The sequence below is a fragment of the Pagrus major genome, chromosome 2, assembly GCF_040436345.1.
Source record: "Pagrus major chromosome 2, Pma_NU_1.0".
In the NCBI taxonomy this organism is placed as follows: Eukaryota; Metazoa; Chordata; class Actinopteri; order Spariformes; family Sparidae; genus Pagrus; species Pagrus major.
The window spans coordinates 7,391,167-7,414,585 of NC_133216.1; the positions used below are offsets into that span (position 1 = coordinate 7,391,167).

General features: G+C 38.6%; 1 protein-coding gene across 1 annotated transcript; it reads right to left on the reverse strand.

The window, feature by feature from the left end:
* Positions 1–580: 580 nt before the first annotated feature.
* LOC141010692 (SR-related and CTD-associated factor 4-like) lies at positions 581–23,256 on the reverse strand. The gene is made up of 18 exons (XM_073483776.1): positions 22,803–23,256; positions 21,397–21,480; positions 20,776–20,820; positions 20,496–20,657; positions 20,280–20,397; positions 20,016–20,149; positions 19,777–19,923; positions 19,607–19,680; positions 18,497–18,593; positions 18,137–18,220; positions 17,780–17,865; positions 17,284–17,465; positions 16,116–16,216; positions 15,912–16,025; positions 15,640–15,796; positions 15,449–15,543; positions 1,819–1,957; positions 581–1,630 (listed from the first exon to the last, which is right to left on the reverse strand). The coding sequence occupies exons 1-18, from the start codon at positions 22,830–22,832 to the stop codon at positions 1,206–1,208; spliced, it is 2,274 nt and encodes a 757-aa protein (XP_073339877.1). The 5' UTR covers positions 22,833–23,256; the 3' UTR covers positions 581–1,205.
* Between the last annotated feature and the right edge of the window lie 163 nt (positions 23,257–23,419).

Below are 23,419 nucleotides of genomic sequence, written 5' to 3' on the forward strand. Positions count from 1 at the left end.
AGGGGCGGAGCCCACCTTCCTTGGAGACGGCGTGCAAGTGGATCATGAGAATGCCACTTATTTACCGTCGGAGCCAATCAGCTGCGGCTCACCTCGAATCGGCATTCAGTGACGGTGTGAAACTGAAACACACAGTAGTGGCTGAAGTGTTTGGCTTTAAAATCATGTGAGCAAACAGAGAAATAACCTTTTTTAAAATTTTTGTTTGTATTTTTTTAAAAACCCTAAGGCACTGTTTCAATGCTTATTGGTGCAGTATGACTGTGGGTCTCATCTCATTCACTACAGATGCTTTTGCAAATTAATGCAACAAGAAATGTGATGTAAGTCTACTTCTTGTGTTGCTATAATATCATCATCTAGATCCCAAAACTAAAATCCATGAAATCATGAGCATCTTTAATATGAGACAGGTAGATCACCTGCACATTACTGTTTCTTTATAGCTGTATGTTCCAATGAAAGTGCATGGTGACAGTTTGCCAAGTGATGTTGAAAAATGAAAGCAGCCTACCCTGTTCAGTTTTCTGAGAAAGAAGTTGAAAACATCAGTCTGATCAACACAAAGAAAACCACCTGATCAAATGGTAGTACCTCTTTTTAATATTCACTGCACGTGATCCTACAAGGTATGACCTTAATGTACAACAGAGGTTGGCCATGGTAACAGAGACTACCCTCTACTGGCAGGACATGAAATCCACTTTTTGCTTCAAATCAAATCCAACTTCACTGGTGAAGAATTAAACATCTGTGTGGTACAAAGGCATTATACTAAAAACAAAATACCCAAAAGGTATGAATCATAGATTTTTACAGTCTTCTTCCATCCACAAAAACTAAGCTCAAAAATACAGACTTTGCCTTTGTTATTACCTTCAACTACCAGGATTACAGACATCAGCATAAACTACACAACTTCAAATATACAAAAAGATAGCCAACAGCTACAAGCATGTAAAGTATTTACAGCCAGGAGTTTCTTCTCTGGTGAACTTGAAGGAGCACTGATCACATTCAGAACACAGTGTCCTGCTTATTTGACACTAGGAAATAGTTCAGGTGGTATAAAATAAAGTCTTAGCACATGTTTCTGCATCCACAATTGTTCATAGCAGTCCTTCTTGAACCAGATGTCCTGATATTTATTAGTATCTCACAGAGGTTCAGCATCATCTCCCCTCAGGTCCACAATCAGCCAACATCTACCACCTCCCTCTGGGGAAGGGTGGGCACGCAAATCCTGGCCTCCCGTTTCTGAAATGCCTCCCATCTCTGTCATCCATGCCCTCTGGTCTCATAGGAGGTCGATGGAAAGGAGGGCCACGAGGAGGAAAGGGCATTGGCATTCTGAACCTATCTGGTGGAAACATGGGTCCTCCAGGCATCATTTGTGGGGGCATGTGTGGCATGTTTGGAGGTGGGAGGAATGGAGGTAGATGAGGATTTGGCATACCAGGAGGAGGCTGCAGAGGGGGCATGCCTGGTCTGGGGCCCTGCATGACTCCCGGGCCTGGCAGCATCACCGGTGCTGCAGGAGACCCCAGCTGGTTGTCGGTACATGCATCAGAGGGTGTGCCATTGTCTGCTGCTGAATCTTTAGTGTCTTCTGGAGGTTTTAAGCTTCCTGCTGCAAAAGAGCACAAGATAAGATTAGTAACAGATCAGAGAGAGAAAGTTCTGAGTAACATCCAGCCAAGAACAGTGGCAACATTACAGCAGAGATCTGTTCATATTATGAACTCCAAAGTTACTCTTAACCAACATTTCTGCACACACATCTTCCTCCCACTATTTCACTCTGTATAAATGTCTCACCTGGTGCCAACTTTGTATGGTCAAACTCTGGGGGGATGAAAGGAGCTCCTCCTGGAGGCATGGATGTAGGGGACAGCATGATGGGGCCAGGAAAAGCAAGGGGACTTCCAATGGGTGCCGCCTGTTCAACTGGTGGTACCTGGAAGACAAAGAAACACAATGGCATTGTTATAAAGGTTAATGTAAAATGAGCACATAACCCTTCTTGAGGCTGTGATCTGAAAGAAGAAACTGCATCAACATTCGGATTAAAGCATGATGTAAAGCATGAAGCAGCTGCTCAGCTGCATCCCATTTGTATTAAAATGATTTTTGTTAGAAAAAATCCCTTTGATTAGTATTTTTTCATTTACTTTTCCGTCCTCAGAACACAATATTGTTATATTGTCATCATAACCCAAAGCCCAACTGACAATTTCAACAAAACTAAAATAAGAAAGTGTGTGATAGAAGTCCACAGATCCAAAAAGGAGGCAAACACTGAAATGCGTATTGTAAAACTGCCTTTATTCATTTGATATATAATCTGCAATAAGATATAATCCGTAACAGTAAAACATGACAATTACTTCTGACTATATTATGGCTTTAAACACACAGGGGAAATGGAACATGGAGCCAATCTTCTGAAATTGCCTAGTCTGCTTAGTTTATGGAGCAATATACTATAATGAGGTGATGGATGTGTCGCTAAACGCATCAGTCCTTAATTAAAAATGAAAAACTGTCATCCAGTCAGAATAAGAAGCATGCAAATGCAAAGTATGTCTGCTTAGGACACGTTAAATTGTATGTATACAATTTATGATGAAGAGGGTCCATTCTGAAATAAGGCTGTGTAAAATGAGGATGAGGAAGTATTGGTACCAAAAAAAGGGCTATTAATTTGTTACCTACCCCTTAGATACATTCTGAGCCAACATCAGTCTCATAATAGTGCTATACATACATAAAGAAATCAATAAATAAATGATATTGAGTTCCCTGCTGTCCTCCTTCCTGAAGAAAACAATACCCATAGGCTCTATTTCGCTGGACACATCACAGCATCAAATGCCATTGATTTGTATACACTATGTAAACACAATACAGTGCATTATTGTCAATAAATGAATGTTTGAAGAAGAACAGTGACCATAAATCAGAGAATGTTTGCCATTAAGGAGGCTAATTGCATGAGGAAAGGTGAGGAAAGGTGGTGGAAAGGAGTTTTTTTTTTAAATCAGTGATGTTTGTGATTGCTGAGGAAGTTCACACCAAAAAGGCATTCTGAGGGCAAATCACCACCCCAACAAGACTGAACTCTCGTATTTTCTATAATACCCACGAACTAAAATGTTAATTTAAATGTCTTGTCCCTACAAACACACACAGTTCTCCATAACTGTCAGTTACAGAAAGCACAATGGCTTTGCTTGAAGTTCAAGTTAAAGGTGGAGACCTGAGCAGGGATGTGTTTTAGTGCCTGTGAGGATAGTGTTCACATATTCTTTGACTAGGAAAGGACAACAAACACCAACTATCAAAAATATTGATAAAGGATAAATCAATGTAGTCGTTGTCTTCCCAGGCCTCCTTACTGAACTGATAATTATTCTAAACCAGAGAACTCAAGATTTCTGCACATATCTGACAATGACATAATGAAGGATATTCATGTGTAAGAGGAAGTTATGGGCATATATGTATGTAAGAGTATCAGACATTTCCATTGTATAAGAAATAAATTATATAATCTATAAATGACCAGTTAACTGTTTGACAAATAAAGGTTAAACTGTAGTTATGATATCAAAGCTAGTCAGCATGATGTAAGTATCTATCAAAACTATATCAAACATTTTAAATATTAACTGGATTAAGTTCTAATAAGAAAAATATTCATCATGCTACATGTGCTGAACAGTTACTTTATGGCTGCACTCTCGGGTAATTCAATTTGATAAGAGGTTTAATAAGTGAGACAAATAAAAAATTAAACATTTATCTAAGACCTTTGCTGAATTAATTCAAACTGAAATTGCTTATTAAAATAATTTTCCCCGGTGGGAAGTCATGTGTCATGCATTCAACCTACAACCCTTACTCTATCATTAACGCAAATTACATTTCACTCCATGATTGCATGAATAACTGTTGGTCACAGTGTCACTGAGCACATTAAGTAAAAACTCATAGTCTACCAGATGCTGCAAGGTGATCGCCGATTCTCTCCTTGGTGCCAAAGCTGTCTAAGGGCACACATCCTACAGAGCAAGCCTATACCTATAAATCTTGTTACTGATACAGACTGTAATATGCTGTTAACCTTCAAAATGTGACTGCCTGACCTCCCAGTGTAAAACACCAGGACAACTAATACAAAAAAAAAATGCCTCTCTTGATTCATGTGTTCAAAAACAAGCTGCAGCAACAGGTGTGTCTCATGTCTGCAGGTAAAACAAATCTCTTTGGATGGATAGCGTCAGTGTATTTCTAAACTAAACTAAATTACATATAGTGGGAGATGATAAAAGCCATCACTGCACATATTAATCATTAACCACATGTCAAATGCTTTTAACAATGCTAAAGCTCTGGAGAGGTTTCCCTGTCAGACCATTCAGAAATAACTATGCACATTCAAAGTCCCCATATGCAACATTGTTTTTGTACTGTCTGGTGATCAATTTTTATCTGCACTGTCTGAATAAATCAAATGCTCTGAGAAAAAATTCTGGTGACTGAAACAGTCCAAGTATTCATAATAAGCAATTCTGAAATATCATTGCCCCTTAATTTTGGTCCCAGTCAGGACTGTTCTCTTCAAGAGGTGCCAACTGCCTGTCATACAAGCATGTACACACATCTAATTTTCTAACCTCCAAAAAGATATTTTTGAATGTATTAACATCCACGACAGCACAGCTGGTATCGTTTTCAACTTGAGAGTATGCATGTGTCATGGCTGGAGACATCTATTTTAGCGAGAACTAACAGAAGCAGTTTCGAGTACTTTTCCAGGTGTTTATGTCCGTCTGTAGACAGATTTTGTCAACACGTGATTAGTGTCGCAACCATGCAAGATGCAGTCACTTAACTTAACAGGTGTGTAGTTCAGATCAAAATGAAGACGTGTGTGGTCCAAGCAGGGGAGTAGGGAGTAGGGGGGTAGGAAGTAAGGAAGGGGCCATCGCCCTTCCCACTTTACGCCCCTGGCCCACATTCATTTTAAATCGCTGATCACTGTATTACCAGTTTCAAACATTCCCTTCCACTTTAAGACTTTAGGTAAACAAGAGACGATCTTGCAAGGGGATCACACCAGCAACGCAGCCAAATCAGTGTACATGGTGCAATGGAACACGAAGTGGGACTGCCAAAACAGGTGAACTTTACCATGTTAATGTTGTGCATTCCCTTGTATCGAACAAGGGAATATTTCAGCGAAAAGCATCGATGGGTACAGTTAATCTGTTTTGTCAAACTCACCTCTCTTATGTCATATGTTCTATTGCACCAGAAATACCTATTTAGCATCATGGCTGATGTGATGACATTGCAAAATTGTCTCTAGTTGAAATATAAATTCAAATTTGAGTGAAAAAAACCCAAAAAACAAACAAACACAAACACACATAAAGAGATTCAGGACAGGAACAACATTTAAAGGCATTATGTGTACTGTTAGAAAATGCTTAGTTTGGCATTATCATCTGATATATGTTATGTATATATAAAACATTAAATAAAAACACCAGGATTTATGCCATCAATCTAACTTGAAAGAGGATGCTATAAATAACAGACATTCCAAACAGTGGAAATGCTGTCTTTTGTCCCACATTACAAGATGTATGAAAGAGTACAAACAGGGACAGAAACACTACACTTAATTTTTATTTCGAGAGAATCAGGGAACTGCCCAGCTATTTACATTTGGTTTTCTTGGATCTATTGGCCATTACAAAAACAAGTGTATTTACATGAAAACATGTAAAGTGTTGAATTCAGAATTTGATTGAGGTGGCAACTGTTTGATACACCAGGAACCCAACTTAGGTCAAAAAGTCAACTAGTGAGTAATTTGACATTACAGCTAAAAACTGAAGTTTACTTTTTATTTGACTGTTAATCTCACTCCATAATATAATGATGCGCCATCACCTTATTTTCATTAAATAATTAGTCTACCTGTGCTGAAATGCCTAGTAGGTGATGGGGAGTGGTGTACATTTATGCCTGCCACAATGTCAATATTGACACTGCCATTGGGGGGCGATTAAGTTGGAAATTTTCAATCCCTCCACATAGTGGCTTTAAAGGGACAGTTCACCCCCACATCAACAATACATATTTTCCCTCTTACCTGTAGTGCTATTTATCCATGTAGGTTGTTTTTGGTGTGAGTTTCAGGGTTTTGGAAAATCAGTCGCTGAGATGCTGGCCTTCTCTCAAATTTAATGGAACTATATGGCACTTGGTTTGTGGTGCTCAAACACAAAAACATTTGAAAAACTCAACAGCAATGTTTCTTTCCAGAAATAATGACCTGGTTACTCAAGATAATCCGCAGATCTTGTTGTGCCAATTATCATTCACTCACCCATGGACGACAGGTTAGCTAACAGAGCTAACATAACAGCTCAGCTAAGGATGGCGCAATTAATGTTTCCATCCTGCGCTGCTTTGAGCTCTCGTTCATTAGTAGATGTCTCCCAATCGGATCTGCCAACCCAAGGACACACTGCAGTAACGACTTGTCAATCACAAGGTTGCCACACCCTTACGCATAAGTTGCTTTATCGTCTGTTACTCTAAATTTACAAAATATACATTATGCTGTATGAAAGAAGAAACTGAAACTAGCAATTGAGACCATAAAATCATTAGGAAACTGTTCACTGAGGTAATAAATCAAGTGAGCAGTAGGGTTATTTTCTCATAAGCTTACATACAATTGGACTTATTTTTGAAACCAGTGGAGTCACCCCTTGCTGGCCATTAGAAAGAATGAAGGTTCAAGGCACTTCTGCATTGGTTTCACTTTTCAGACCCCCAAGCTGAGTCCACTGTTTTATAATGTCACTGTGAACACCACAAGCTAGTGCCATCTACTTCCATTATATTAAGAGAAGGCAGACATCTTTTTGGCCGATATTTCCAAAACTTGGCAAGTCACTCTAAAACAATCTAGATGGATAATTAGCATTGCAGGTAAGAGGAACGTTTTTGAATTTGAGGCAAGCTGTCCCTTTAACACTTGCATATGCCTGAACCTCATTTGAAGGGAGGAAGTACTGAGGGAAGGGGAGCATTACTTTTTCATTTTTCTGAAGTTGCATACTGCTGCTTTAAACTACTTTCTTTGCAATAGATTTGTAAAGCTTGAGGGATGAGAAATAAAGCTACATAAGTTTTAAAATACCTATCCTATGGCAAACAAAATGCACAAAATTATTCTAAATCATTACTTGGAAATGCACATATTAGAGAGTATATTTTACTAATAGGAATGAAGTCAAACACAGAGGCTACATAATGACAGATCACAAAACAGCCCGTCATTTTTTATATGGGCACTATCTTTCACGCTGTTTAACAATTACTAAGGTATTGAAGTAAAGAAAAAGCGTTTCACAAGTCAAACAGCCGTGATGCAGTCAGTACTATGGGTGTAGCAACAGAGGGGTCTGCTCTTACCCTGGTGTTTCACTCCATCGGAAGAAATTACAGGATCGCTGCTGCTCCATATTTCCTGCGGGTTTATTCCACTTAGGAAATCCCACCAGCCCGACAGCTGGGCACTGGATCTTTGATCAAGACTCATGCCCCTGACAGGTATTATCCCAGTGCTTTCACACTTGTCAATATAATTCCTTGGTTCTTTCTTCACATTCGCTACTAATAAGACATTTGAAATGATAATAATGAGGCAGCTCGACAATAACTTGCCTCAATATCACAGATAATATATGAGAAAGAACAAATGTAATGGAAAAATTCAAAAGTCCATTTTATTATGAATGAACCTGTCATTTACCTTCCAACCAGTCCACAGGTTCATCCATGAGTGGGAATCCCAGTATCCAAAGATCATTTTTATAACACTCACCTTTGTGAGGCCTCATCTGAATCTGAAGTTCTCCACACATGGATCTAGACCACTGTTGTACTACTTGATGTAATTGAAGAATTCCCCTCCTTCCTTGAAATGTCACTTCACTTGAAAATGACTGAAAGGAGAAGATTGCTCAGATTTTACTTAATAATCATTTTTAATGACTGAGCTAGCTGAATGTTTTTAGATGTGCGAATGATCCAGTGCGCTAAGTCAGACCTGTGATATCAACACTTAAAAAAAAGAAATCAAGGATAGAGACCAGCATGAGGTTTTTTCACATGACACATTCTGAATCTCACTCTTTTGCTGTCTCTCACTCACTCACAAAATCAAATTCTATCATAAGCGCAGGCTCGAGGATGTTAAATATGAAACACATTTGTGAAAACCTACATCCAAATGAACCCAATGTGCAATTATGAATATTTTTAGTTAATGCTGTAACAGCCTGGCTGCTATTGTTTTCACCGTGTGAGTCTATGTGTGTATATTTCAGTCTGTCTATGGCAAATTTTGTCAACGCTATAGCGTCACAACCGTGCAAGACACAGTCACAAAACTTTTCAGGTGAGCAGTTGGGGGGGTGGGGGGTGTTGTCAGAGAATTTGACAGGTGTGTGGTTGAGATGGCTATGAACCAACGCCTGTGTACCGAGTACTCATAGTAATGACTACTGAGTGCTCATGGGTTGGAACATCAACATATTGACGGGCGTCACAGCTGGTGTAACCCCATTTTCAAAATGGTCTTTAGTTCAGTGCTTGAAGTGGGCCATACTAGGTTCTCTGGGCAATTCATAATGGTCCTAAATAAACTGCCTTACGAGGGGGCACTACATGATGCTTACCTTTCGGTTCTCGCCTGCCTGCTCTTCTGCCAGTGCTGGAAGTGCTTCGTTTGTGTGGCACACTAAGAGAAGAGCATTTCCAAGAACGCACACACGCCTACAGTCGGACAGGCCATTGGGAGCCAACATGTGACTAAGGGGACAACTGGCACATTTTTTTTCCCACTTCAAGCACTGCTCTAGTTGGAATGAAGCACAGCTCCCAGTGTAAATTTAGAACATTTTACATTTATTTTAACAAAACGTTTTGCAATGAAAGCCCTTATAACTCTCATCCATCTAAAAAACAAAACAAAACCTAACTTGAAAGGGACTGCAATTTTTCATTACACTTCCACAGCTGTTGCGTGGAAAGATGGATGAAATGTATATTTTTTTGTTTATAAAGGAATTGTAAAAGATTATATGAACATTTAGTGGACAGTTTGTCCCTTAAAAACTGGATCATGACAAATATAGCATTATATTCTTCAAATCGAGTGAAAAAGCTAGATGTTTGTGTGAAAGATGTTTAATTTACGTGGTTAGAGATTTGTTTTACTTACTGCTGTATTTTGCAAGTTTTTCATTCTATTATTTTGCTTATGATATGTCAAGAACATAGTTTACAACTATCCTAGAATTAATAGGTCGATGCTGACTATTGCCCGTTTTGTTTGCAGACCACTTCTGCTTCATGTATACTTAGTCTGTTAACTATAAAAACACTGTAGAAAAGAAGCCCTCAAAGGCTTTAAATGGTTCTAAAAGGGAGAGTCAACACCGAAGTTGACATATTAAAATGAGTTTCCTGTGTAAACTGAACACAAGTCACTGTAGTTAAATTGCCATGACATTTTTTGTTGTACCTGTTTTATGCTAACATTCCTGCTCAGTCACAAGCTGAGGTGAGATAAAGAAGGTGACAATTCTGAAACTGAACCACTGTAGGGATAGAGGGAAATACTTATAAGAGACTTTTCAGAATTTAAACATGTAAATTGAGCATCCTGATGAGGCCTGAACAATTCAACAGATGGAACAGTTTAACAACATCCTCAATAATTGCAATAATTTGTTCTACCTGGCTCTGTTAATTCACGCCTCTTTCTTGCCACTTATTTTTCCTCAATCACTTCTCTGCTCCTCTCTGGTGCACTTTCAGATGGCGGACGGTGAAAATCCATCTTTTGAGCGCAACACACTGCCCACATCACATTTGTTGACATGCTTCATTTGACGCCTGTATCACAAACCAAACATGCCGTAAAGACAGATGAGCCAGTCAAGGTACAGTGGCTGGGATCCAGAGAGCAAAGGTGGTGAAACTACACCGTTTGCCGTGCATTGATGTTGGGAAAAAGAAAGCAGCGTGTCATGACGCAATTTCCTAGATAAATACATATGCAAATCTTGCAGTAAAGACAGAGCAAACGTTTCCATCACTGAACCACACAAAGCTACGGTTAGCTGGTCTTTCAATGATCAATTGGTTGATTTGGACAGGATAACGTTAAAGATAGGAATAGGAATATGCATGACTAACAATCAAGTATCAGAGCATGTGGGCAAGTCGTTGGCAGATGGCCAAACATTGATATGCAGTGGTAACTCCTAAAGTAAAATTCCTCTTTAGATCTACACAACTTATATGGATGCCAAAGCCTTTAGCCAAAATGACAAATAACCAAAGGTTGATGATTTTGCAGGTATTGAAAGTGGTCAGCTTGATTAGTGCAACTTTTCAAAAAGCAAACAGAAGCATTCCCCTTAAAATAAATGTATAAAATTAGTAAGATGCCTACCACAGAGCTTGTTGTACTAATTGGCAGAGATAATAAAAAGTGGTACAGCTTAAGATACACAGTATAAGGCTGATAAGTGCAGATATTTGTAAAATTCCATAATGCATAGATTTGGGGGCAAATTAAGAAAAACAGCTAAGCTTAACACGACAAGACTTAAGTATCAATCTTTTTCAAATTCACACTTTCCATGTTCTTCCCCATCATCACACATCACACAAACATCATGAAGAGTGACAGCTCCTCATCCTCCTGAAGCGACACTCCCTGAATGTGCCCTGATGAAATTCACATATATGGTGGATGGCCAGATGTGGCCTTCACATACAGTAGACAACTCAAAGTTTTCAGTTTTCACCTTCAAAACAGCAACTGGCAAGAGCTTCATTAAGATGAATCTTAAACCATTAGTCCTTTGCTTAGTACAAATTTTATGGTCTTAAGTATAAAGTGGCCATTAAATGGCTGGATATATGTAAGGACACAGTGTGCAGTCTACTGGTGTCATGCTTGTTATTTGTTGCAGAAAAACACACGACATGCAAACATGTCTTACATTCTGTGATATGATTGATGATATAGATGATAATATTTACATTTGGACACATATCCCTTTGTGGCCAATAACATTAAGTTTATTAATTTCAAAGAGCTGACTTGAAACTTCCAATCCAGCTTAAATTTGGCGGCTCCTTTACATGACATGTCACAAACGATTACAAACGTGACTGATTTGTTTTGAGTTTTGCCGTCTTGAGCACAAAGAGTTGAAGTGGGCCTGAGTAGAATACAATTGAGTCGGGATTGTAGAAATTAGGCGAGCATACAAAGGCATACTATAAAAATTTTCACTGACTGTTTTTGCTGAGAACCGCAATTCACCAAATCTGTAAAAACACACCGCGTGAGCAGCGCTGCTCAACCAGGCTATGTGCCTGCTCTTACCTGTTAACAAGGTGCCAAAACGAAAAGCAGGAGGTTCTGAGAAGCGCATGTGCTGCTCAAGTACAGTGTGTTCCAGGTGTTTGGGGTTTGAGTAGTTTTGTTGTTAAGGATTGTGGAGCTTTTCTGTCATAACTCCATCAATGGCACACACACAAGTTCCATTTCCAGTACAAAGAAAAACATGGATAACTGAAACCTGCTGTATGTACTGAAGTACATGGACAGTGAGGATAACAAATTTAAATCCTGCTCTACCTCTTACAGAAAAATTTTAAGTGTCGACAGATGTGGCTTGATTTTAAATTACCATTCCCAAAAACATGTCTGACTGAATCCAAAAGTTAATCTGTGTAGTTTTCATCATCACTTGGCGTGTTTTAGCGCAATATTTAGATTAAGTTGCCAGTGGTGGAATGCAACTAAGTTCATTTACTGTACGAAAGTACAAGTTCAAGGTACCTGTACCTTACTTGAGTATTTCCATTTATGCAACTTTATACCAATACTGCACTATCTGAGGAAATCATTGTACTCTTTTTTTTTACTTTGTCTGACCGCTTTAGTTCCTTTTCAGATTATAATACGTCATATTGTTCCTGTGCAGTGAAAACCATGCATCTCTAAATTTGGTGAATTTAATAAACTGGGGGATAAAGTGTTCCTTTAGAGGTTGACAAAATTCTCTTACTTCTTATGCTTAATAAACTATTTAAAAATCTGCTTGTAACAAAGACAAAAACAGGGCTGTTTTACTGACACCATGAAAAGTAGATTTTTTTTTTTTAGAGATCTGTGGTTCTCACAGGACAGCCATGCTACAGACATATGATTTTATAGAATATGATGCATTGCTGTAGATTAAACTACCCAGCAGTATATAAAAGGAGTTGAAATTAGCCCAATCTTAAACATCTACAGCAGTAACATACTACATACACAATAATGCAGCAGCAATATTAATCCAAAATATACATTTAGGCCTACTGTATAATAGTAAAGCACTGACAGGGTATATGTATTTTTTACTTTTGACACTAGTACATTTCACTGATAATACTTCCATGCTTTTACTTAAGTAAGGTTTTGATATAAGTACTTTTACTCAAGGAGCCGAATACCTCTTCCACCACTATACGTTGCTAACGATGTTGTCGGCTTACCTTAACTCCCACTTGGACACTCTTCCTCCCAATCGGGCCTTTATTTCCCACCAGCAGCCGACAGTCAGATATTCTCGACCTCAAAACTTGTGAGCAACTTGTCTTCACAGTGAGGTGGCGCAGTTTAGCAGGTCTGCTAAGTGATGTAGGTTGCAAAAAGGCTGGCTGGATCATGTTTTGTTGAAGCTAGTGTGTTTACCATTTTTTAAGTATATGGTCATGTGAGGCCTTTTTAAAAAATAGTTTTAAAGTTTTGACAAGACTACATATTATAACTTAAGACTTTGACTTCACATTGATGATCACCAGAACTATCCAAAATACGACTGCTACACATTTATTGCTTCGATTGAGTCACTGTTAGCTCACAATCATTTTGGATAATCATTTGTTCAGTGGTCACACCGACTGCAACCAAAACACATACAATTTTCTCACCAAGAAGCTGATTCATGTATTCTCCGATTTAAACATTTGTGTTGTCAGTCAACCACTGTTCGATAGTAAGGATAACTCTGCCAAATCCAACTGTTCTGCATAATAAGCTTAGTTACTGAAAACAGAGAAAGGATAACAGAAATTCTTCCCTCTACACATACCACAGTAGTTTTTGTAAATCCCACACTTTATTTGAATAAGTTAGACTGCACAGTACAAGGTTACTGAGTGAAGATGCAAATATTTTGCAAAGAAAAAAGAGAGACTGATGAATAAGCATTGCTGAATTGTATGCCTATCAGCAGAGGAGCTTATCTGAATTGTAGTAATTGGACAAAATCCCCAAATTAGATTTGTCTGCTTATTTGGTGAAAAAACCATTATGATTCAAAGAAAGTCGAGTTACGTGTTGACAACCCTTCTTAGAGGATAAATAATTTGATCTATATTTACGACAGTTTAACAGTTTAATTCAGCTCATAAATGTTTTCTAAATGCACAAGTCTTGGGCAGAAAGTTGTGAAATATAACCGCTACAGTCTGTCTGAACTCTTTGGCAAACTTACATGACAAGTGTCAGTGTTCAATGCCAGGTCAAGACTACACAGTAAGAATTAAGTGCACCCAAACTCGCTGAGAAAGTTGAGATGCTCAAAGCACCAACACGTTTTAAGGTTGAGCATCAAAGTATATTTTACAGGATTCTCTGCAGGATTGGGGGAAATAATGAAAACATTTGTAATTGGATGAATCTATCCAATGTTTATCACAACTAAAATAAGTACCATGATAGTTCAGCCTCAACGGCATCAAAGGTATTGAATATGAAACAAATAATGAACTTCCATAATAAATGTTCCATTTAAAGCACTCATCATCCACAGGTATACATCAGTCGTGTAGTGGTGACACATGGAGCTCACAAGTCCACAAACATTCACACATACACATAAACCCAAATACTTGCCAAGACACAGTCAAAAAGCTATTGCTGTTGGCCTTGAGATCAGCAGCCAATTTCATGACTGCCTTCGTGTAAACCAGACCAGAAAGCATAAATCCCTTACGGTTAAAAAAAAGTTCAGATGCAATCAGTACTGACCAAGTAAGAGGGTGACAGCATAACTACTGACCTTAAACCTTGGCCTCAGACCAAGTTAAATACAGTCTTGATATGGAGTGTGACAAGTAGTAAAGGTTAATTATGTTCTTTGACTGGACTTGCCAAATACCCCAACACCACTCTTATACCATTACTGACACTGAAAATGATCAAACCCTTTTTGATCTCTAGTTCGGCTGACATGGTGACTACCTTTGTCAGCTGTATGTTATTGGTGAAATTTACCAATGATTTAACAAACTAGGTAAGCCTTTGTGATGTTAGATTTGTGTTTGACGTTTTTAGAGATGTTTACAGGGATATCTATAGATAACATTCAATTGAATATATAATACAGACATAAAAGACAGAAGCATAAAGTAAACAGTCCGAGTTAGATTTTAATTGCAAGTGTTTATGGGGAAACAACTTCTCTTGTGTGGTAATGCCGATACAGGTGATGCTAAGTTTAGCCAGTTGACATTGTTCAATTCATGTCCAATGGTTATTAAAACTTATCCTAACTAGCGCTCTGTTTGCTCACAGTAGCTCCGCTTCTGATACCAAGTCGGGTTCGGTTCTTTCAATAACTCAGACAACTAGTGTGAGTACATTTTATGACTTTTATTGAACAGCACTTGAAAGCATTTAGCAGCAGGCTGACTGCACAAACTCTTTGGGGCCTTGGTGCTGCATAAGTAGCATGTAGTGATGATTGAGACTATGAACACGGGATCTCGTCTGCACAAGATAGACGTGCAGACAGTAGAAAATGGTGAGCAGTGGAATTTATTTGGATAGCAAAGGCCTTTTTTTTGTTCCTTTTTTAGGATTACAACACAGATTTGTTGTCCACAATCTAGCATTAGCAGGGGATAAAAAAAGACACATTGACAGTGCCTTTACTGCATCCTTTCTGATTTTTGTACATAGCACCTTACTCGTACACCTTGACTTGCAGGGTATTTCTTACTGAATGGGATTGTCTTTAGACACAATATTTCTGATTTTAGAAGTTTAAGTCATTCACCTGATTAATATCTTTAAATACAACTTGCAGTGACTTGAGTTTTAAAAAGATAAGATGAGAGGGTGGTTCAGATAAGCTCCACTACTAATATGCAACAAATTTATTTTCCTTACATCCTCCACAAGAAAGATTGCGAAGCAAGCCTTTAACACCAAGGCCATTAAACCATACAAAACTTTTAATATGAAAAAGAAGGTGTCTGTAGACTGTATTATCATTACCTGAATGTGAGCAGTGATGGCTCCATCTGCTGGTACATTTTCAAGAGCTCCATTTACAGCTGGCAGCTTATTGAGGTCCTTGGCATGATTCCACTCTGTGCACAATGTAAAATAAAATGACAACATAAGGGAAACGGTCTCTAATAGACTGCAGCAGGTGAATCTTAGGCAAGGAATAGTTATGCGTTTACCTGGATTTAGTGTCTCTGCATCCAGCATACCTCCTTCCCGATAAATCTCCAACTCCTCAACTTTGACTTTGCTCCAGGGAATGTAGGTAACTCCCCGCTCCACGTCCCAGAACTTTTTGTGCGCAGACTTTATGCCCTTGTTCAAAGCCCAAGCAATCTAGGCAAGAATGACATTAGCTGTAATCATTTAGTTTACAATCATCACTAAAACAGGTTTTACAAGAGAAGAATAAAATTGGAAATAAAAGCAATGTCTGTAAGAGTTTATGTACCTTAACAGGTTTCTGATTGACTTTGTATGACCCTCTACTAAGTTTGTTCAAGGCTGTATTGGCATCTTGTCGGTGAACCATAACAATATAAGCACAACCCCTTGGAGGAATCATCTGGACAGGGAGAAAGCAGAAGGTAATACTGAAATACTTCACAACATTATCTTAAGATCAGAAAAGTTAAAGTCAATTGTCCAAACTTACATTGATAGAATCTATTTGGCCGAACTCCTCCAAAAGAGACATCACGTCAGATTGCTGAGTTTTCTTGTCTAGCTGTCCAACCCAAAGTGTAGTGCTGCAAACTAAAAGCAAAATGACATTAGTAACTGTTGGGAGGATGTACAAAATGTAAGTTGTGTTTAACTTTACTATCTGTTTAAATGTTTGTGCTATTCAGTTTTAATTTACTGCTTTATGCAGTCATGGATAGAGTTAACCTGAAATTTATGGCGTAACTGTAATGGTTACTCAGATTTCCTGGGCAAACAGAAAGCATAAAATGGATGAAATAATCTTGCCCAGGAAATCCAGGTAATGGTGAGCCAATTTTGCTGGGAAGTGAGAATGCATGACAAATCTGGTTGCTCCTGTTGGCAACCAGCTGCCCTGTATTAAAAAACAAAAACAAATAATCCATGCCTTCAGTGTACAACCATGTGCCTATATGAATGAGACAGCAGTTGCTGTTCAAGTTATTTACTTGATCAAAATCTAACTGTGTGTAGAATGAAACAATGAGCCAATCATTAACGGAACAGATACTAAGATACTCAAACCAAATCCTGAGGGAGGAAATGTCATCAATACTGATCAAAAGTAGAAGGCAACTATAAAAACTGAGACAGACAGTAATTCTGCAGTGCACAGAACATCCATGCTTCAAAATATCAGTACAGCACATCACTGCTGGCAAATGTTTGACACTGTTGCTATATTCAATAAAACACAGAGCCCTTTCGAGTCTTTCCTTGTTCAGAGGTAATTACCATATTAACAGTAATTTACCCTGCTAAATACTGTATATTTTGATTGCATTTACATCTGACTGAGATTATGTGCTAGTGCCATTAATTACACTGAACTTTTGAATTGCCTGGAATATATAAAAATAAAAAAATAAGGGAGCCATGAACACCTCTTCTGCCTTTTGTCAAATGTATCTCCACATTTTGCATGAACAGGTTATATGCAGCTGAAACAGTGGTAAATCTGGCACTCAAGCACACATCAAAGGGGCTCCATTCAACAGGGTCAGACAAGGTGGATATGTCGCTGTGACTTGCATGTAGTAGTGGTTCCAGCATCTGTATGTGTATAATAAGAATCATAAACAACATATTCACAGGTTTGTTTCTGTTGTAGCACATACCACTGAGAGTCTGGCTCTTTAAGCTGGGAAGACCTTTCTGTCTGCGCTCTCTGTCCTTTTCCCTTTCACTCCTGTCCTGTGAACGTGAGCGCGATCTCCACCGCCATTCTCTGGAGCGAGATCGCCGATGCCTAGACCTTTTTGAGCGGGACGAAGATCTCGATCTTCTCCTCCTTGGAGATCTGAAACACAAAAGATCGAACAAGCTTAACATGATGTCATTCAATAATACAATTCCTGAGTAAAAATCTTTTTCACCATTAGCTGAGCAGGAAATGGCAAAATGAACAGAGTTCTTAGAGTCCACGGCAGCAGCTCAGAGTGTCAGGGCCTGCACTACACTAATTGCTATGCACTTTCTAACGTGTAAATTACCCTTCAGGATGCATTGACTATTTAACCAGATAAAAACTTTGAAAAACAGTTTTTTAAAAATCGATCAATCTAATTATAATCCACAGCACTACAGTTATCTGTGATGAACACAGCCTCTTACCTTGAACCAGATCTGGATCTTGACCTCCTGCCATATCCTCTGTGTCTGCCCTCTCGCCTCATAGTTGAGTCTTCTCTTGAATCTCCCTGTTAGACAATGATGACACGGCAATTTTAGTTTTTCAAAATGAATGAGCAGACGGTTCAAAGTTACAATGTAAAGAGTTCATATTGTGAACTCTGTCAATTGAGGAAGCGATAGCACTGGCTTGCTACAACTGCTCTAATGAGAAAAACTAACTTACATAAAAACAAAGAGAAAGTGAAAAAAAAGAAAAAAATTTATCAAGTAGAACTAGAGAAGTCTTTCTCTCACAGGAGAGACATCCACATTAAACTAAAAGGACTGAAGATTTACCCGCGACTGTGAATAAGCCTCATTTATGGAAGAGTATCCATCTGGCAACCTATGATGTTCAATGTGACTCATTCCTCCACCGTGCTGAAGAATGACAAAGAGACAGGCACAGGTGATAGTTGAAAAACAGACACCATAGTACATTTCAACTAAAGCTTGCAGCTCCACACAGTTTATCTTCTACATAACCAAAACACAAACATTTGAAGTATTACTTCTATACTTTTGGCCTGACATCTCTGAGAACAAAGGCTAAAAAGAGAAACTTAATTTGCTTCAAACAACTTGTGGACATCATGTTGGTATTGTACTAGAATTGCTTTATTTGAGCCATTATATAATTCAGGTATAATTTGATACCTCTATACCACCGGCCTGTCCCATCATATGTGGATGAACATTCTCTGTGTTGGGCATCTGACCAGGAAACGGGTTAAACACATTTTCAGGAATGCCCCTGTCATGACAAAATATACAGATATTGAGTCTGGGTATTACAAACCCACAAATATAAAAGCACATTAAAAACAAATTACACCAAAACCATTATAATTGTGGTCACAGCTGTTATTTTGACATTTCATAGCAAGAAAAGCACAGATGTGTTAAACTAAATGAATAAGGTAATTTGGGATTCCAGCTCCACAACTATGGCGTTTGTGCTTACAAGCTTAGTGGTGTATCTTACTGGGACATGTTATGACACTGTGGGTGCCATTTTGCTTATTCGTCCCCCTCTTAAAAAGGTCCCTTCCAGACATATTTAAGGACATATGATACTGGAATAACAATTGTCTCTGATACGCTCTTTCCACAAAACATTTAATTACCTAGTAAAAAGTACTTCAAACTACATCGGTCCTTCTCCCTCACTGAAAATTCCACAATCTGTGAATATGCAAATATTTTTCATTTAAATAATTCAAAGCAAAGAGAAACCTTCCCCTTCAGCAGATGAATGGGAAAACAGCCTTCTAATGTGACATACATCATTCTGCACAGTGATGGTCAAACACAGAAGTGTATGAACAATAAGCAAAACACATTTTGAGTGGAGGGGACTTAAACCTGCCTCGGCTCCAACGGTAAGCCCAAAAACACGAAACCAGCAAACAAAAAATATATAACTTTTTAATACATCCACATGACAGTAGCTGAAGAAAACACACACTGATCCCATTTCCTTTTTGTGAGCTAATCTCTGTCTATACTGGAGTCATAACATGTAACAGCTGATATACTGCCCTCTAATGGCAGATTGAGATCATCAGTTAATGTATTACTACATTTTACTGCATTGTTTGCAAACATAACATTTCTTTTGAGTTATCATTGGTGAAATACAATGGTGTGATGTATGTAACACACTTTCAAGTTTCAAACTAATAGGTTATGCTGTGCTGTTGTTCCTGCATTTCCATACAGAACCAATACAAATGTATCAGCATATATAAATTTCATAGAACTCACTGTGGCTGGGCACTGCCTTCTTTAGCCATTATATCATCAGGTTCATCATCATAATCGAATCTGTCAAGGAGTTTCTGAGGAAATATATAATACACAATAAAGTAAGTGAGAAAAATAAATTGTATATGATCAAAACAGGTAATGTTGTGTTGTATGAGTTTTGCAATTACCTCAGCTAAGGAGCTTTTCTTTTCTGTGTGTGCACTGTATGGGTTGGGCTGTGCCACAGGCATCTGGGGTGGGTTTGGTACGTTGTTTGTGATGGTGGCTGCCAGAGTCTTATCTGCCTGCTGGAAGTTCTGGAGCATCCTCTGCAGCTAGAGGATTGAGAGGGAGGAGTCATTCAGAATTTAAACAATTCTTAACCTGACATGATGCAGAGCTGCTGGAGCACAAAATTATTGCTTACCTCCTGACCATGTGGGGACTGAAACAGCTGTGCCACCGCAGCTAAGGCATCAGGAGTGGGTAGCTGGGGCACAGAAGGCATTACTGGGGCGCTAGTGACAGGAGGCTGTAGCTCTGGTTGGGGGTCAGGGGGAACTGTTGAGATACAAGAAAAAGATTAACTTCAGTGGACAAATTACAACCTTACTTTTCTTTTACTCTCAGGTAACACTCTGGTGCACCGTTACAGACATGCAACAATAGAGAAATATATTAATTTCTCTACCTTCCAGTGCAAGGGCAGGTACAATGGCTCCATTTGCCATATCCATCAGAGGCTGAATGATGTCCATGTCAAACACACCATTCTTCTGCCACAGGTTCAACACACGGATAATTTTGCTCTGAAAAGAAAAAAAACAGCCAATCACACCTTTGAGTTATTTCTAAATTATCATTCACTGTAATTATAGTAAATACCAAAGGCACAAACTTAGAGCACCTTATCATCCTCCGGGCAACGGTAAAGGTTTTGAAAGGTATCTGTGAAGTTCTTCAAGAATCTGGGCCCAAATACATCCTTGTCAACACCAAACTGATGCCGTGACTGTCGAACAATCGAGTCAACCACATACAAACCAGGGACTTTTAGTTCTGGCTTGCACTGAAATAAAAAATAAAGACATTTAATTAATATTGTGTCATGACAACTTGCACTTGTAAAGTGCACTAGGACCTCAAATGTTTAATATAATGCACAGTAAGAGCTCTACAGTACATACCTTCTTGATGAACTTTTCAACAATCTGGACAACATGTTTGTAAAGCTAATATAAACACAAACAAAGACAAATAACGTCAGTCACAACATACTACATAATACTTTAATGATGAAGGAAATATAACCATACAAGTTGGGAACAGCAATGAAAGCGTATTATGATAAAATTCTTATTTACTACATGACTCAATTAAATAGGGATCACATTGTCTGGCATCAAATGAAAGTTGTTAGGTTTTTATCTGACACCAATTTACCTAGTTCTGAAAAAATGTCTCAGCACCAATTAAGAGTATGCAAAAATCACATTTCACCAATCAGAGTTCAGGGTTTCGATGCCTTTAGAAAGATCACATCCCAAAATAAGGACTGCGTTTGCAAGATAGTGAAAAAAGGTATAGTACATCTTCAAGTAATGCTTATAAATTCACAGCCATACAGATGGCAATATCAAAGACAAATAAGGGTGAGTGATTATACACACATATGTGTCAGCATAATTACAGTGTTTCTTATAAAATACTTTAAAACAACTAAGTCAAAAAGTCTTGGAGATTCCCAGTTGCATTACATCCCTTAGTATCACAAAAACATGAATAAAATGACACAGTATTCACTTTACCTTGATAGCTTTGATGGCTGATTTTGTAACAGACATCATCTTAGCACGGGATATTGGAGGCTTCATGTCAATCATGGAGAACAACTGAATAGTTTTCAAAAGAAATGTATGTCAGTTCATTTTAAAGGGAAAAATTATAGTGTACAATTACATTAGGAAGCATGCATTGCTTTAGATAAAACATAGAAAACAGACATCACTAGACTACAGTGACATACAGCCATCACCTAATGGTTTCTAATGGAAAATGTACAATCTTTGGAATATAATTAAGGAAACAGATGGTTTAAAACGTGGTTTTCCACGTTGAGCATTACATGTGTTATTCTTCACAAACACAAATAACCACAGCCTACTTGACATGGGTAAATAGAGATTCCCATTCCCACAATATTTTTTTTCCACTAGAATTTCATTGATCTAGCTTGTTTTAAGTTACCAGCTTACACTCTACAGCCATAATCAGGCGTTTGTGATTGGGGAGTGGATTTATGCATTAGAGAGTAATCCATAAACGATGTTTGTTGATTAGCTCAGGCTCACCATCATACATATATTGCAAGCCAATTTTGACCTTTGCTGTAGCATTGATTCAAAATATATCAGGCAATCAACTTCTACAAGAAAGAAATAGAAATCAGGCAAGTTCAATTGTACAGTCATACATGGGGTTTGTGATCGAAAGAGTCAAAATAACTATAGCATTCAGGTCATTAGAGCACCTAACTAGAGTCTGACACTTCAAATACACCCCTCAATTTTCACACCCACCATTACTGACACACATTCAAAACACACAGCAAGGCTGGATGACAGTCCGGTGTCCTTCGGTGGCAACGACAAAACAAAACGCATTTTGTTTACGTTATGCTTAATGACGCAAGGTGTGGGAAGGTTTTGGAAAGATAGACTATTTAAGTTACATAAAAACGTCCTCGTAACAAAGGTGGTGGGTGTCAGCGCTGACGTTACCTCGTGACTCAAAGCGATCGTTTAACTTCAGCTTTATTTGTAAAGCTGATAATAGGACACGCAACATAAAGTGGGCACACAGTTACACGGGCTATTTATCTTATTATATGTATATTTCTACTGGCAGCACGTCGTGGTCTCGGCGGTTTATGCTAACAATTTGCTAGACACTGAAATCGCAGGCCTTGCCAGATTAATGTACAAGCTAGTGGCTAACGGATCGGATCAAGCTATGTTTACGTTTAAAAGACCGCGTTTACTGAACAAACGTTTACCCCTCAAACTGAACAAATCCATCATGTTGAAGTTTAATATAATAAGCATTAGCGTAGCTATCTTACATGTTAGCTGGCGTTTAATCAAACCAATTGCCATTAGTTAGCGTTAGCCTTCGGGCTTTGCTCTTTGGACTGTTGTAAAACAGTAAACTTTACCTCCATGTTGAACGCGTTCACTGCATCCATGACGGTGTGTTGTGTTGAAAACTGGCTGACGAATTTATCTTATCTACGAAATCATAACCATCTGTAGCTATATGGCTAACAAAATAGATGACCAGCGACGCTGTGAGGCTCAGTGTTATTCTGAGGTGGTCACATAGCTAGCCAAAGCTCCGCTGTGCTAGCATTTGCTGCTTGCTTCGCGGTTCCACCCCGTACGTGGTGCGTCTGAGGTCCCCTTCTTCTTCGTTGGTTTTTGTGGGAAGACTTTTCTGTCCTTAATGCTTCCTTATGCCTTTGCCTTCTCGGTTTGGTTGTCCGTAACTCTCTCGCTTTGTGCTCGGGTGATAACCGAGACGAATAAACCTGTACATAATTGTTGTGCTTCCGTAATGTTCGTCTTTGTCTGTGACTATTTAACAGTAGCTAAAGACCGAAGCCTGCAGATTCCACCCTCAACTTAGCGCTGATCGCACGCTGTCGCCCTCTAGCATGTAGTACCACGACCTTTGAACGCTGCCACTAAAGATCATCAATGTTTCTTTGCCAAGGATCCATCAAATCGCATTAAGCAGATTCCTAGATAGTACATGGTGTAACTAGGCTCATCA

Excerpts from the sequence above, each read along its gene's own strand:
- LOC141010692 (XM_073483776.1), bottom strand. The coding sequence starts at position 22,832 with ATGGATGCAGTGAACGCGTTCAACATGGAG. Across the intron at positions 20,821-21,396 it reads CAGCCATCAAAGCTATCAAG|CTTTACAAACATGTTGTCCA; the intron begins GTAAAGTGAATA and ends TGTTTATATTAG. Across the intron at positions 19,681-19,776 it reads AGAAAAGCTCCTTAGCTGAG|AAACTCCTTGACAGATTCGA; the intron begins GTAATTGCAAAA and ends ATATTTCCTCAG.